At 40.8% G+C, this 16741-nt stretch overlaps 2 protein-coding genes across 14 annotated transcripts in view; one reads left to right on the top strand and one right to left on the bottom strand.

The window, feature by feature from the left end:
- Positions 1–4270, top strand: part of P2RX7 (purinergic receptor P2X 7) — a 46120-nt gene extending 41850 nt beyond the window's left edge. For both annotated transcript variants that reach the window (XM_010969661.3, XM_074356597.1), the window contains one exon: positions 1483–4270. In XM_010969661.3, the coding sequence (XP_010967963.2) occupies positions 1483–1980 (498 nt within the window). In that variant the 3' untranslated portion in view covers positions 1981–4270. The remainder of the gene's footprint in view (positions 1–1482) is intronic.
- The window catches only part of IFT81 (intraflagellar transport 81), a 158273-nt gene that overhangs the window by 139325 nt on the left and 2207 nt on the right, over positions 1–16741 (bottom strand). The gene's annotated exons all lie outside the window — the stretch shown is intronic.

Raw genomic sequence — 16741 nt, 5'->3', positions numbered from 1 at the left:
TTCTTTTTTTCTGTTACATGGTGAATTATACTGATTGGTTTTCAAATCAGTATATAAGCTAACCTTGCATTCCTGCAATAAAATCAGTTTAAATGTGATTTATTATTCTTTGTACTTATTGCTGGATTCAAATCACTAGTATTTAAGATTTTTACATCTCTTCTTGAGAGAGACTGGCCAAAAATTTTCCATTCTGGTAATGTTCTTGTTAGGTCTGGGTATAAAGTGAACTCAAGAAGGGGGGGTGTGGTGGCGGGTAAAATACACATTACAAAATTTACCATTTTAACCATTTTAAAGTGTACAATTCAGTGACATGTAGTATACACACAATGCTGTGCAACCAGCACCACTCTCTACTTTCAGAACTTTTTCATCACCCCAAAAGGAAGCCTTATATCCATTTAGCAGCCACTCCTCATCCACTTCTCCTCAGTTCTTGGCAACCACTAATCTGCTTTATGACTCCGTGGGTTTGCCTATTTTGAACATTTCATATAAACTGAATCATACACTATTTGTCATTTTGTGTCTGGCTTCTTTATAATAGTATATAGTATAATATCTTCAAGGTATAATATAGTATAATATCTTCAAGGTTCCATCCATATTTAGCTAAACATCCATGTTTACCATTTGTCAGTACTTCATCCCTTTTTATAGCTGAATAATATTCCACTGTATGAATATAACTTTTTTTTAATCCATTCATCCATTGATGGACACTTGGGTTGTTTTCACCCTTTGGCTATTCCAAATGGTGCTGCTGTGAACATGCATGTACAAGAAATATTCAGTTTCAGTGTATCTGACTCAGATTTCATTTGGTGAAAGAAGGTATATGTCACAAAGGATAGACACAAATGATAGCGATTACAGCAACTTCTCTTGGAGGATAATGAATGGATTTTTTTAGAAGAGGGAGCATGGTGAGAAAGAAGAAAATGGAGCTCAGTCAACAAGTATTTACTGTCTACTGCGTGCTGGGCACTGTCCTAGGCACTGGGGATACAGGCAGTAAACAAAGCAAACAGGGCCCCTGCTCACGTGGAAAAATCACCAAGTAAACATATCAATTAAAAAGATCATTTCAGATGGTGATAAGTACTATGAAGAACACAGAATACATTATGTCATAAGAGAACGACCTGGGAGGAGGGGAACTACCTAGATCAAATGGTCAGGGCAAGAAGGTCTCTTTGAAAAGGTTACATCGGTATTGAGGCCTGGCTTTTCTGAATTTAATTTTCCAAATTTGCAAAATGGAGATCAGGACACATATCTCAAGAGGTTCTTCAAAAGCTGAAATGAGGCAATGCTTGCAAAACACTAGCACAGTCCTGATACATACATTTAATAAATGATAGCCACTAGTATTAATGTAATATTAAATGTAATTTTATAAGTTAATAATAAAATTAAAGAGCCTAGAACCACAGGGGGTTGTCACTGATGAAGGGTTTGAAAACTTGACTTTTTCAGAGACCTCCAATGGACTTCACAGACTTGTCCACGCTGCCTCTGTCTCTTCACGACCCAGCCCCCATTCCTGGAGAACCAGAGGCCATCCAGCTGCTGAGCAAAGAGGTGATTCCTAGATCCAGTGACTGCCCGGTTTGGTGCCAGTGTGGAAATTGCCTTCCATCCCAACTCCCTGAAAGCCACAGATGCTTGGAGGAGCTATGCTGTCGGAAGAAGCAGGGTGCCTGTATCACCACCTCAGAGCCGTTCAGGCGGCTCATTCTGTCCAGACAGGTCCTGCAGTTCCTCCTGCACTACCAGGAGCCCTTGCTTGTGCTGGATGCGGATTCTACCAACCGCCGGCTGCGGCACTGCGCCTACAGGCGCTACGCCCTCTGGCGCTTTGGCTCCCAGGACATGGCCGACTTTGCCATCCTGCCCAGCTGCTGCCGTTGGAGGATCCGGAGAGAGTTTCCCAAGAGTGAAGGCCAGTACAGTGGCTTCAAGAGTCCTTGCTGATAGCACAGGGCCAAGCAGTCATATTAACATCACCTTTGCTTGCATCTTGAGCTTCACCTGCAAAGATCTGTGTCCAGATTTTCAGCCAAAGGGATATGTGCTTTCCTCTCCCCCAGCTCTGTATGTGTCAGAGAGCAAACTGACCCGAATAAACAAACAAGTAAACCAGAATCCCTCAGCATAGACTGAGAGTCAAGAGATTCAGATTTCTCTCTCCATTCTGTCCCTAGGAAGCTGTGTGGTCCTAGGCCTTTAACCTCTGTACCTCAGTTGCCTTATTATCCAGCCTACTATTTTGCAGGGATACTGGGAAAGCAAATTGAGACTGTGTACATGAACTTTCTTGTTAATGCATAAAGAGCTACATGAATACAAAGCAGCTCATTTTGAGGTGAGACGAGGATGATGTCCAACCAAGAACAAACCCTCTGGGTCCTGGCTGAAGAATGAAGAGAATTAAAAGCCACAAATTTTTTGGTATTTGTCCCACAGGACCTGAGGGTTACATCCCCTCCCCATGTGTCTTGGTAGCTCTGAGGACTTTATCCAGCGATAAAGTGATGCTAGGTCAGGTTCAGGGTCTTGGTCTTAAGATGCAGTCAGCTTCCACTTTCTGTCCCTTGAACCTCTTGCTCTGAAGGAAGCCAGGTCCCAGATAAAAGTCTGACTATCCTGAGTCTGCCCTGCTGTGAGGAACCCAAGCAGCCAAGTGGAGAGGAGAGATGCCTAACCAGCCCCCAGCATTCAAGCCATCCAAGCCCAGTCACTGGACATGGGAGAGGAGCAGACTTCAGATGATTCCAGACCCTGCTAACATATGACTGCAACTTCATGACACACCCCAGTGAGAGCTGCCCAGTGAACCCACAGAACACAACTGTTATTTTAAGCCACTATGTTTGGGTTTGTTTGTTAACACAGCAACAGATAACTGGGACAGAGAACAAGCCTGATTCATGGGACACAGACTCAGCTCACACCTTCCCTGGTTCTAAGGTTCTTAGGGAGCCTGGACCATCCCTGGAGACCTTCAGTGGCTTAGGTTTCTTCTGGAGTTCTAGGAGAGCCGCAGACCAAATCAGGTAATTCACACCAGTCCATCAAATCTGGAACCCATCAAATCTAACGGCTGAGCTACGCAAAACTTTCCGATCCACATCACGTTTCTATGACTGGAAGTTAACTACTGCTGTTACAAACTGCAAAAAGCCACCTTTATGCCTTTTACATTCAGTACTTTGCAGCCAGTTACAATGGATGCAGTCTGGATACTACTTAAAAAGCAACTCACACTCAAACCTTTTACCATTTCTGTATATCAACTGCTAAGAGTATGAAAACAGATTTCCTTTTCGTGGCTTTGGCTCTAGAACTGTTCCTAAACAACAACTATTTTAAAGAATAAATAGAGACCACTATCCAAAACTGTGACCAATGAAGGATCTGTGAGTTTTTTTATATGTACTCTAAGATTTACCACTTTGGATACTTTAAAAAAGTCATTAGCTTTCTACTGTATTAATGTAAAGTAACAGAAACAAAAACCTTCTTTTTTGACCCAGGGTTTTATCTGGTGTTAAACTCAGGAATCAAGTTAATTAAGCCAGATTTAACCCTCATTTTTACCACCTTTCAGAGATATTTTTGAAAAGCGGACTATATAGGACTTCTTCAGAATTTAAATTTTTAACTCCAAGACTCCTATGTAAGTGCTACAGACTTCCACTCTCTGGCCTCTGAGCTTACGGATGTGATTTTTTTAGTGCCTTATTTCTAATGTGCTTCTATCACCTTGTGGAGCCCCAGATGGAGTCAGAATTTGGAATGACAAATAATCACTGGATCCACCTACTGTTTCCTTCACCTTTCCCAGATGCTCTGGGTGAGAGGGTGATGTGTTAATCAACCGTGTGTAAAATGTCTGACACTTCCTATAATAACACGTGTCATATTGATATTCTTATTTTTAGTCTACTGTATAAAAGAGTGTCATTGCCAAAGGCATCTCAAGGAAAGTCACATTTTGTAAGATCTGGTTTTCTGTACTTAAATTCATTCTTCTGTAATAGTAACTGCACAGTATTCACTGCTTCATCTGTGTATCAGAGATCTGCTTTCTTGTAATTCTGCCTGATTTCATGTAGAATTGGTAATGGACTTGCATTCTTCTCTTTAGAGGGAACCATTTTAAAAACCTTCCTAATTCTAGCTTGGCAATGTAGATGTCTTGACTGTTTTGATAATTAAAAAAAAAAAAAACCACACACACACACACAGTGTGTAAATCACATCTATTGAAGTATTTATTCCTTTTACTTTCTTTTCTCCGAAGCCCCCCAAATCAGTTAGCTCATTATTTGACACACTCATTCAAGACACTGATCTACTAAGATACATGTTTGGTCTATGGCCCCTGTTCCTGACACAGAGCTCCTGAATCCCGTGGGATTTCCTGGGTGATAGAACAGTCCCACGTTTTAATGAGGCCACTCTTGGTAGGCTCCTGGATAACTTCAGGATGAGGGCTGGTCACCAGAAAGATCAAGCTATGATTAGAAGCCTGAAACTTTCAGTCCTCTCCCCTCATCCTCCAGGGTGGGGAGGGGTTGGAAATTGAGTTAATAATTGATTGTACCTTTGTGATGGAGCCTCCATAAAAATCCCTACACTATGGGGTTAGGAAAGCTTCCATACTGATGAACACATCCACATGCTGGGAGGGCGGTACCCCCCAACTCCACAGGGACAAAAGCTTCTGCACTCAGGACCCTTCTGGCCCTCACCCTGTGTACCTCTTCATCTGTATCTTTTATTATATCCTTTATAATAAGCGGGTAAATGTAAGTGTTTCCTTGCATTCTACGAGCCACTACAGCAAACTACTGAAACTGAGGAGGGGGTTATAGGAACCTCCAGTTTATAATCAGTTGGTCAGAAGTATAGGTGACAACCTTGGACATGTGACTGGTGTCCGAAGTGGGGGATCATTTTGCGGGCCTGAGCCCTTAACCTATGGGGTCTATGCTAACTCCAGGTAATTAATGTCACAACTGAATTGCAAGACACCCAATTGGTGTCTGGGGAGCTGGAAAGTTGGCGTGGGAAAACCCCATACACATTAGGTGTCAGAATTTTTACAACTGGAGTGCAAGTAAACAGGAGTTTTCTTTTAGGCACTTACCAGAGACCAGTGATAGATGAGATTGCTGCTCTCACGGAGATGTGAAGAGAAGGTGACTAAGGGACTCTTAATTCCAGTTGCCCTCAAAAATTAGAGGCTTGGCTTAGGCTTCTGTGCAGAATCACTATCTGCACAAAGCCTTGCCTCCTCGAGCCCACAAGGAACTGGGACCACTACCCCCATTTATGCAAATTAGCCATCTGGTGAACTGTGAACATACACTTTCTGCTGCTTGTATGTTTCTCAACCCATATTCTAACCCCAAGCAGTCATCATTCTGGGAATCCCTGAGTGTCCCCTGACTGAAATCCTTCTGCTCTTTTTTGAATGGAAGTAGACATCACTATCTTCTTTCACTTCTACTGTGATCTTTCAGTTTCCTCTTTTTCAGTCCCATAAGGGCTATATGCATCATGTTTCCAAAACAGATGACGATCTGTGGAGAGGATTTTGCATTGCCAACATCATTAGTTCTTCTTCATGAATTATGAAGGTCACATGAACCTGAGTCTTCAGGAATCAGAGGAGGAAGCCAAAACTGACTCGTTATTTTAATCAAATAACTGCCATAGCTGACAGGCTTGGATAAGGGCCTCAGGCGAGCCTGATGGGTATAGTAAGTTACGAGTTATATTTGATTTCCCCAAGCAAACAAGAAGCTACTCAAAGACAAAGGGCACCTCTTGATCGTGTGTCCCTTCATGCCTATTCCAGCGCAATGGTGCAGTGGGGAAGAGCTGGGACACTGGAAACAGATCACCCGGGTTCAAACCCTAGTTCGCCCTCTAACTAGCCAAGTGGCCTCAGGCAGTTTATCCAATCCTTAGAAACCTCAGCTGTATCTTTGTGTCCAAGGGTTATATTAAATATTAAATTTTCTTAATGTAAATGTATGTAAAGCACTTAGCACACTGCCTGGCACAGAGCAAGCACTCAATAAATGTGAGCTACTATTACCATTTAAAGTGTTAACCATGTCTAGTGATGCTAGCCATGATCATTATTTGGACGGCACCCAAGCATCACTCCCAAGCTCTAAACCCATATATTTAACCATCTGTGGACATTCTTCTTAAATAGTTCAGAGGCAACTCAAACAGATACCAAGGAGAAATCGCTGTCTCTGCTTCTTCCATTCCACCCACATGTGCTCTTCTAGAACTCCCAAGCTTGGTTAGTAGCACCACCTGCCATTAGCTCAATTTGCCAAGGCAGAAACCCAAGGGATGCCCTCAACATCTCCCGTCTCCCTTCTCTTTCCGCATTCCATCCAATCTCACCAATTCATTCAGCAAACATCTACTGAGCACCCTGGCACTGTTCAGGTGCCGGGATAAACAAGTGAACAAGACAGGCTCTCCTTGAGGTCAGGAGCAGCGGGGAAGATAGGAGAGCAATGTGTAGAGAAAGGAGATGAGAAGTGCCTGGGATTAAGGGTCTGAAAGAAATATGCAGTGTGCTATGATAAAAACAATGGAGTTACTTCTGGTAGGGGTCACGAATGGCCTCTCCAAGGAAGTGACATTTCAGCTAGATCTGAATGTCAAGAACGAACTGACCGTGACCAGTTGGAGGCAGGGCATTTCAGGCAAAGGGACAGCAAGCACTGAAGCAGAGAGGAAATAAGTGTGTTCCAAGAACTGTCAGATGGCCAGTGTGACTGGGACATTTATGAAAAAGTCCCTACCTTCTACTCCAGCCAGGGAGGGGCACAGGCTTATTTGTTTTCTTACTGCTTCATAAACTATGTGGTCCCATCTCAGTGAAACAGAAGCTCAAAGAAAGGCAAAATAAAATCATACAGACACAAGTAATCACAGGGGTCTTTATGAAGTTTGTGATATGGGAGCTGGCCCCTCCCAGATGAAGACTGGAAATATTCAGTGGGATGAGAAGAGGCATTGCCAGCAGGACCGGTGGCACCAGCCAGGTCCAAAGAAATGAGTATGATGTACACTGAGATTACAAGTAGACTTGGCTTCTCCCTAGATTGGGAAGAAAGTGGATGAAGATTAAATAGAGGCTGATTTGGGGAAATCTTGAAAAAAAAAAAAAAGGAGGCCGAGGTGTTTGGACCAACTGCAAAGTCAAGATGGAGTCTTCCTTAGGCTGACAGGGGATATGAGGAAAGCAGTGACTTAAGAACATCCTTCAGACAGCCACGGGGATATTGGGTGAAGGGGGAAACCCTGAGAAGGAAGATTACTTCAGAAGTCTGCTGGGATCGTTTAAGAGTGACTCAATAGGCAGCCTCGACTACTAACTGGGTGCTGGTGACAGAGAGAAAAGAATCCGAGAAAGAATTTTCAAAATTCCTTTAAGTCCAACGTAGAGGGTCGGTTAAATAAATTATGGCACTCACATAACAGAATTATATGCAGCTATTTAAAATGATGCCATAGAAGGATAGCAAATGACACTGAAAGATGTTCAAGGCAGAACACAATCTGCATGACATTTCTTGCTTAAGGGAAGTGTGAGCCTTTAATGAGAGCTCATTTTTTTTCCTGCAAAGACCGCATTCCATCCAATCTTTATTTAAAAGTATTTATTAAAAAGCTTTAACCCTGAGTGTACATTTAAGAAAACAAAGAAGAATCACCTCATGCCTCATTGGAATATGTCACAGATAATGACAAATTCAGAGACAACAGAAAAGGTCAATGGCATTTCCTGAAATCCAGAAATCAAGCTTTAAAACTATCGTTTGGGTTTTTCACTACCATGAATTGTTTCGAGTGAGTCGATTAAGAGTTGGCATATGGCTGGCGCTGTACTTCTTCTTAAAGCCCGAATCTCGCCCCGCCCAACCAAATGGATATGTCGAAGTCCGAACCCCCATCAACTCAGAAAATGGCTGTATTTGGAGATGCAGCCTTTAATGAGGTAATCAAGGTAAAATGAGATCATGTGGGTAGGTCCTAATCCACTCCGAATGGTGTCCTTATAAGAAGAGGAGACTAAGACACAGGCACAGATCATATGAAGGTACAAGGAGAACACGGCTATCTAGCAGACAAAGAGAAGTCTTAGAAGAAACCAACTCTGCTGACACCTTGCTCTTAGATGTCAAATTTGTGTAATTAAGCCACCCAGTCTATGGTGCTTTATTATGGCAGCCCTACCAAATACCTCTCTCTTCTTTCTTTCTGATTGTGAAAAATATACTTGAATACAAAATTTAATGCATGGGCTCCTTAAATATTTAAGTTCCTCAGATACTTAAATACAGAATTACCATATGATCCAGCTATTCCACTCCTAGGTATATAACCAAAAGAACTGAAAGCAGAGACTCAAAGAGATACTTGTACACAAATGTTCACAGCAGCACTACTGACAGTAGCCAAAAGATGGAAACAACCCAAGTATCCATCAACAGATGAACAGATAAATAAAATACAACCATGCAATGGAATATTATTTGGCTATGAAAAAGGAGCAAAGTACTGGCACATGCTGCAATGTCGATGAACCTTGAAAACGTTATGCTAAGTGAAGCCAGATATAAAAGACCACATACTGTATGATTCTAGTGATATGAAATATCCAGAACAGACAGAAAGTAGAATAAAGTTTATTAGGGGCTGGGGGGGTGGTGAAGGAAATGAAGAATTAGTATTTAATGGGTTCAAAGCTTTTGATGATGAAAAGGTTCTGGAAATGATAATGGCTTTGGCTGTGCAGCACTGTGAATGTACTGAATGCCACTAAATTGTACACTGAAAAATAGTTAAATTTGTTAAATTTATGTTATATATATTTACCATAAATTTTTAAAATCAACAAAAACAAAAATGAATGCTTAGGCAACTATGGGATTTTTGTTTTGTGGAAATTTCCTTATATCATTAAAAAACATATACTTTTTTGCAGCATCTAGACTCTTTCAGTCTGAGTCTCAATTGGAGACTTGGGTCAGCTTGTCATTCGTATTTCCTCGTGCCCTCCAAACGCATAGAAATGTGTCTTGTAAGAAGATATTCCAGTGGAGATTCCCAGCCTGGCCAGTAAGCCAGGAGAACGATATTTATGAGGATTTGCAAGGAAGAAGGGATAAGCCAGGGGCTGGTGAATATAAACCTTACCTTTGGGTTTCTTAGGGGGGAATTTGAGGAACTGACCTTGCCTGAGGCATTGACTCTGCCACTTATTATCAGGGAAAAAATGTCTACTTTTCTGATGGGAATAAATCTGCCTTCAGCTTCCAATAAAGCACTAAAGGACGAGGTTCCCAAAGGCCTTGCTGATGCCCGTGTGGAGCTGGGCTCACAGGCAGGGAGGCATCGAACGTGCCCTGTGATTCCAGGTGCTGCCTGGCGCAGCACCTGGAATCCGCTTTTGCTTACTCGGGGCACATCCACACTAGCTCCTGTGCCGCTGAGCGAGCAAAATGGCCTGGCCTCCAAGAGGGGTAAGGTGAGAAAACCCACACGCGGCCAGGCAGTGCCGACAGGCAATTACTGTGAGTGCCTTGGCGATGCGGCGGTTTCTGAATGTGCCACAGAGGCCTCATCACAAAAACGCTGGGACAGGTGGTCCTGGAGATGATGGCAGCGCCCAGGAGAATATAGGGCGGGCTGAAGCTGCTGCCTCAGAGAAACAGATCCAAGTGCTGACGTGAAGCAGAGAAGGGTAAAATTCGAGTGAGCAGAACGTTGGAGGAGACGAAGAAGTCCCTGTGGGAAATGCATCTTGAGTAAACCCAATCTATAAACTCCACACTAACAAAATAAGTAAATGGGATGGGCAGGTGTGATTTTTGCATTACAAAGGGGTCATAACAAGCTAAGATACCTTTCAATAACATTTGAATAAAATTATATAAAAATGGAGTCCTCCCTTTTATTTTTTTCTTTTGTCTTTTTTTTTTTTTTTTTTTTGCAAGGGAGAGGTCATTAGGTTTATTTATTTAGTTTTTTGATGGTGGTACTTAGGATTGAACTCAGGACCTCCTGCATGCTAGACACACGCTCTACCACTTGAACTATACCCTCCCCCTGGAGTCCTCCCTTTTAGGAGATTATCCAAAGCCTGGCTTTCAACTGACTAGCTGTGAGACCTCTCTAAACCTCATCTTAGTTTTCTTACTTGCAAGAGAAAAGGACTGGACTAACTATGATCTCTATGGTACTTTTAATGTCAAAATGCTTCCTCCATTGTATAAAATGTGATCAATTTGTACCTGACATCAAGCTCACATAAAGTGCATAGCACATCACCTGGGAAGAATTTACTGTGTTAATTAAAATCAAAAGTCCATCCCATGGCCTCTGAGGCCCTACCTGATCTGGCCCTTGACTACCTGTCAGGATCTCACCTTGCCTCCCTCTCCTCCTTGCCCACTATGCCAGGCCTTTTTTCTGTGCCTGGTACACACCGAGCTCATTCCTACCTTAGGGCCTTTGTACTTGCTGTTCCCTCTGCCTGGGATCCTTTCCCCCCAGATTTTCAGAGAGGTGGCCCTTTCCTGACATTCAGATCTCAGCTCAAATGTACTTCCTTAGAGAGAGCCTCCCTCAGCTAACAGATACATAGAGAATTCAACACCCAACTGAGAATCATATTCTTTTAGGGTGCACAAGGAACACTTACAGAAACAGACATGCATTAGAGCATGTATCTCCTTCAGTATATTCCTAATGAACACTATGATACCCATCAGTTCTCCAACTGTATTTCAATGAAATTTGCAGTTAACTTTTAAAAGATAAATTTTAAAAATATTTGGAAACCAGATAAAATATTGTTAAGTGTCTCTTGGAAATATTTTAAATTGGATGACAGTGAAAACACCACATGCCTAATTTGGTGAGACAGACTGAAAGCACTATTTAAAGGAAGATTTGTAGCTTTATATACATTCATCAGGAAACAAGAAAGGTAAAAACAGACATGAGCTAAAAATGCAGCTCAAACACTGGAAAAGAGTAGCAGAACCAACTGCAAAAAACCAAGAAGGAAATAACTATTAGGGCAGAAATCAACGAAATACAGAAGAGACAATTAACAAAGCTAAAAGCTGGTTCTATAAAAAGATGAATAAGAAGGCTTGCTGGAGTTGTGTCTAAGAAAAAGGAAACAAAGCAAAAAAACCGTAACATAAGAAGTAGAACATAATGACATTCACAATAGAGTCTTCTTTTTAAATATTAAGACAATTCTAAACAATCATGTGCTAATAAATTTGCATGGCTTTCCCTCTGACTGCCCTTACTTAGTATTTTTATTGTCTATTATCTGTCTCCTAGCACTGGAATATAAATTCCTTGAGGCAGAGATTTTTGTTTGTTTGGTTCACAGATAAACACCACACACTGTGTCACTACTTGATGAATGTACAGATGAATGTCCCCAAGAAGGCAGCACAATGATGTCAGATAAGTTCATCCCAACCCAGGTATTTTTTGTCTTCAGCAGATTTGCCCAGGGACAAGGACAACTGCAAAGGAATACTGCTGAAAGTCTCTGGGATCTGATCACACCAATGGCACAGTGTTAATGTAGTAATCTCTGGAGCCTCTCAAATAAACTATGAATTTCTGGCTCAGTGGGCCACAAGTGTGCACAAATTCTGAGGATGAAGAGTAAAGAAGGAAAACAGTTTGGTGGTCCCTTAAAAAGTGAAACACAGATTCATCATATGACTCTGCAATTCCACTCTTAGGTATAGCCCCCCCAAAGAACTGAAAACACAATTGAAATTAATACTAGTACATGGATGTTCATAGCGGCACTAGTCACGATAGCCAAAAAGGTAGAAGCAAACCAAATGTGGACATATCCATCTACAAAATGTGATATATCCATACAGCAGAATACTACTTAGCCATAAAAAGGACTGAAGTGCTGATACATGCTACAATGTGGTGAACCTCAAAAACATTATGCTAAATCAAAGAAGCCAGAAACAAAAGGTCATGTGTATGATTCATTTATAGGAAACATGCAGACTAAGTGAGTCCATAGAGACAGAGAGCAGATTTGTGGTTGCCAGGGGCTGGGAGGGAGGGGAAATGGGAGCTACTGGTTAATAGGTACAAGTTTTCTTTTAAGGTAATGAAAATGTTTTGGAACTAGATGGAGGTGGTGATTGCACAACACTGTAAATTTACTAAATGCCACTGAATTGTCCAATTTTTAAATGGTTAACTTTATCATTTCACTTCACTTTAAAAAATTAATAAAAAAGTAAAGGAGTACCAAACACACATTTGGCCAAATGGCTGAGTGTTAAAATCAATAATCAAAGCCAAATACTACTGCCATAGTACAAGAATAAATATGAAAAATTTTCCAAATATTTAGTTATTATGTCAATTTTATTATTATACTTTACCAATCAAATTTGAGAGTTTGATCTTTATAATATAAGAGCATTTAGTCCTTAGGGCTGCTCCTGTGATTGCCCCACTAATCATTTGGATATTGATTAAATGCTCGCTTTCAACTGTTCGAAGATGGAGCTAAGATATTTTTTGGCTGCTCTGCCAGAACAAGACACTGTTGATAGTGATGTTGCCACCAGACCATTCAATTTTCCTCCCTCCTAGATACTACACGACCATGGTAAAAACGTCTGTCTTCTTCAACTTCCATACTTGAAAACTGGGTTGACGATGATGATATAATTTCACTGAAAAAAATGCCAGCTTTGTGCACTACTTGAAGATACTTTCTGAATATTTTCAAGAGCAAGTGAAAAATTATTTTTCATTCCTATTTTAGATTTCTAACATCTTTAGGCCTTCATTGTTATCCAAACTATTATCTAGTCAACTAAAATCTCTCTTAATAGTCTGTCCATTGATTTTTCTATTATAACTATTTCTAAGTTCTTACTATTTTTAAAATAAAAGTTTCCAATCATTATTTTACCAATAACAAATCTAAATAGATACTTACACCACTGATAAAATTACAACATAAAAAGTACCTAAGGAGACTTTTTTCACTCAGTTATAACTGGAATGCTCCCCTACATTTGAAAGTGAACATTCATGTATTAATACCATATTCCAATGACAGGCCTCATTCATATCACTGATACTGACCAGAGATGATAGTTACTCATGTGATTCCACATTCATTGATCGCGTACGAGTTCAGAGAGGCCAGAAACGGTGTGAGGTAGTCATTTGACGACTTGGCCTTGCAACAGCTGAGACCAAAACCAAAGCCAAATGGCAGATCTAGGCAAAAAGAAGGCTGAAGCTAAGGGTGTTTCACCTGCAGTAAAGAGGCTGGATGCAGGGAGCAGGAGGAGATGAGCATTCTAAATAATTCTCAGGGCAGGAAAGAGGCAACCCTTACCTTCATCTGACCTAAAGAAAGTGACTGCTGTTTGTCACCCCACTTTCCATGGAATTTCCTACTGACAGGGAAATGGAAAAAAATGGAAAAAGGGAAGCAACCAGACAGACAGAAGGCTACCCTCAATAAACACTTCCTGTTGGTTGTACTGACTTACACATCTCATGTACCTCAGCACGGCTCACGTCACACACACCTAACACTGAGAGTTTTAATATATGAAACTACTCAGATGCATAGTGTTCACTGAATTTGCAGGTACTACACTTAAGGATAGAAAAGAACTGGCAAAATCCCAAAAGAATGCTTTGTGACTTACTAACATGAACTTAGAGGTTATCCTTGTCTGCACTCAGACAACGGAAATTCAAAATGTCATTATTATCAGGGTGATGATTTTGGAGTCTGATGAGTCCTTCCTTCCCTCTGTGCTTTCGTTCTCTCCTAGCCACCAATTATCAAGAGAAATCTCTTACGACAGAGAGAGGCCAAGTAACTGGAAAAAGCAAGACCTCCAGAACGTTCTGTAAAACATGAATGAGGCTGAACTGTAAAAAGGGGTTCTGAGTATCACTCACATAAAGGTGGTTTTGAAAACAGAAACTGCTGTGCAGAGACAAAGAAACCTGAATTTCCACTGTGCTGTATTTCAATCTGCTAGAGATTGTTTATTTGACTAATACTCCAATAATTTGGGGAGTGGAGGGTGGGAAAGACAGTCTATATATTTCAAAAAACTGTCTTCAATAGTGGAGAAGTGGGTTTTCATTATAAGTCACATTTGACGCTTTTTGTTGTTGTTTTGTTTCATTTTTAACCAGACTTCCAAGAAAGCTTGACGCTGACACAAAACTTAGGAGAAGTGTGGTTTAGAGGCTACATTTCTTGTAAAGCCTCCCTGCTTCTTGCAAAAGACCTTTATCTTTTTCAAACAGGTCTAATTCTGGTTTAACCAGCACCAGTCTCCAGAGAGTGAAGCTTGAGGCAGACAAAGGGAGTAGGGGGGCGTGTCAATGGCCTGCAGGGCTCTGGCCCACAATCTATGCTATCATGAGCCTTCCTGAAGCTAGTTGACTTACACCTCCCGGGGGTCACCCACTCATCCTGTTTGCCGAGACTCTCCCAGTTTTAGCGCTCAAAGTCGCATGTCCTAGGAAATTTCTCAGTCCCAGGCAAACTAGTACGTTTATCAATCACCTAAGGATTTACCTCCCTTGCTTGAAGCTGTACCATACGCAGCAAGACACCCTGAGTGGGATTCAATGTGCTGTAAACTTTTCAAGTTAAAAATATGCCCTTTGCAACCTGTGTCTCTTTGCATTACCTATCATAGTATCAGTTTTTTTCTACCACTGAGTAGGATTCCCATCTAGTTTCCACAAAAATGTCACAAAGAACACTAAGTGAGGGAAACATTTCTACTGTTAAAAAAATCTTTATTTTTCCACTTAATTTTTAAGTGAAAAAAAATCTAAATTCACACAGTCTTGAATTTTTTTAAGCTCTTATTTTGTTTGGGCGAGAGATTTATTTTCTATGCTTATAAAAAATATTTTGTGGGGGCAGATGATGATTTTCCTAACTGAGTTAGCTTTGTACTTCTCCCTCAAGCTCTGGTCTCTTGTCACGTATTTAAGTATATGTAGAAAAACACACAGCAAAATCCTTCCAAAAGAAAATAAATCAAACTGTCCAAAGATTAATGACTAAAGTTAGTAAATTAAATTCTTTGTAACTTAACTGAATTAAGAATCTTATGTTTATAATGTTTCTATGGAGTTAGCTAACTATATTAGTTTCCTTTTGGTGCACTAACAAACCGCCATGAATTTAGTGGCTTTAGAAAATACAAATGGATTACTTTACAGTTCTGGAGATCAGAAATCCAAAATGGGTCTTGTGGGCTAAAATCAAGGTGCTGGCAGGGCTGTGCTCCTTCTGGAAGCACTGGAGGGAATTCACGTCTCCTGGCTTCCAGCTTCACTGCTTTGCTCAGGGCCTACAACTAGCAGTATCACACTTCTGTTGTCACAGGTCTTTGCTGACTCTGACTCTTCAGCCCCTCTCTTCCATTTTTTAAGAACCCTTGTCATTAAACTCATCTGGATAATCCAAGACACTCTCCCCATCTCAAATATCTTAACTTAATCACATCTGCAAAGTCCCTTTTGCCATATAAGGTAACGTATTCAGAGGTTCTGGGGATTAGCACATGGATATCCTCAGGCGGGGTCATTATTCTGCCTCCCACAGTAATTACTGACATCATCTTAGACAGTAATCAGACTTGACATGAACGGGACTGTATCTTTGGGTCTTATTTTCCTGAGGGTAATCTTTCCAAATATTTAGGTACGTAACAGTTTCTAAGTAAATTTGAAAAGATATTTGATTATACCTTATGCTAATATTAGGGAACATGATGAAACGTATGGGGGTTCCAACAACTATCATCTCCACGAGCACGACTTCTCCCATTTCAAGGTAACCCCCACAATCCTCATTATCCCTTAAACTTACATTACACACCAAGCAATGGAACCATAAAAATAGTCCCACATAATATAACACGATGTTTAGAGTGGACAAAAATAACTTCACAGCATTTAAAAACTATATAATGTAACAGTTAAGAGCAAAGGTTCTGGGATCATATAGACATGTATGCAAATCCTGACTCAACCGCTTGCAGATTCTAAGTCTCAGTTTTACTCCTCGGTGCCCACCTCATGGTTCATATGAGACTGAATGAAAGGAAGCCTATAAAACTTTTAGTTGTTGTTATTACTATCATAAAGATGACTTCATACTTGACACAGTAACACTGATTCCCATTTTACATATAAAGAAACAGACTCCCAAAAAGTAAATAATTCACCTAAGGTTGCGTAATACAGAATCTTATATATATCCCAGTGCCTGGCACACATCGTATCCACTCCTGAACGCCTCCGTTTTTCAGTAATATCAGGTACAATCCCTCAAAACTACTCCATCACTTCTTGTATTCATAGGCATTTTTCCCTATCCACCTTCTATTCTCTGTTGCCTATCAAAGGATGTAGTGTCTGTCTTTTTACATCCTAAAAACCAAGTGTCAAATGTGCTGAGATTTCAAGACCCAATTACAGAAAAAGGTACAGTTCACCTGCAAGAATATCATACTTCCCATTTTCTCCATTTCAACAAGGTGTAATTCTCCCTACCCACTGAATGGGGAAAAACATTTGCAGATCACGTATCTGATAAGGAATTGCACCTGGAATA

Source organism: Camelus bactrianus, chromosome 32 (genome assembly GCF_048773025.1).
Source record: "Camelus bactrianus isolate YW-2024 breed Bactrian camel chromosome 32, ASM4877302v1, whole genome shotgun sequence".
Taxonomy (NCBI): Eukaryota; Metazoa; Chordata; class Mammalia; order Artiodactyla; family Camelidae; genus Camelus; species Camelus bactrianus.
Note: the sequence above shows the minus strand (reverse complement) of the source record. Positions and strands in the feature narration are given on the sequence as shown.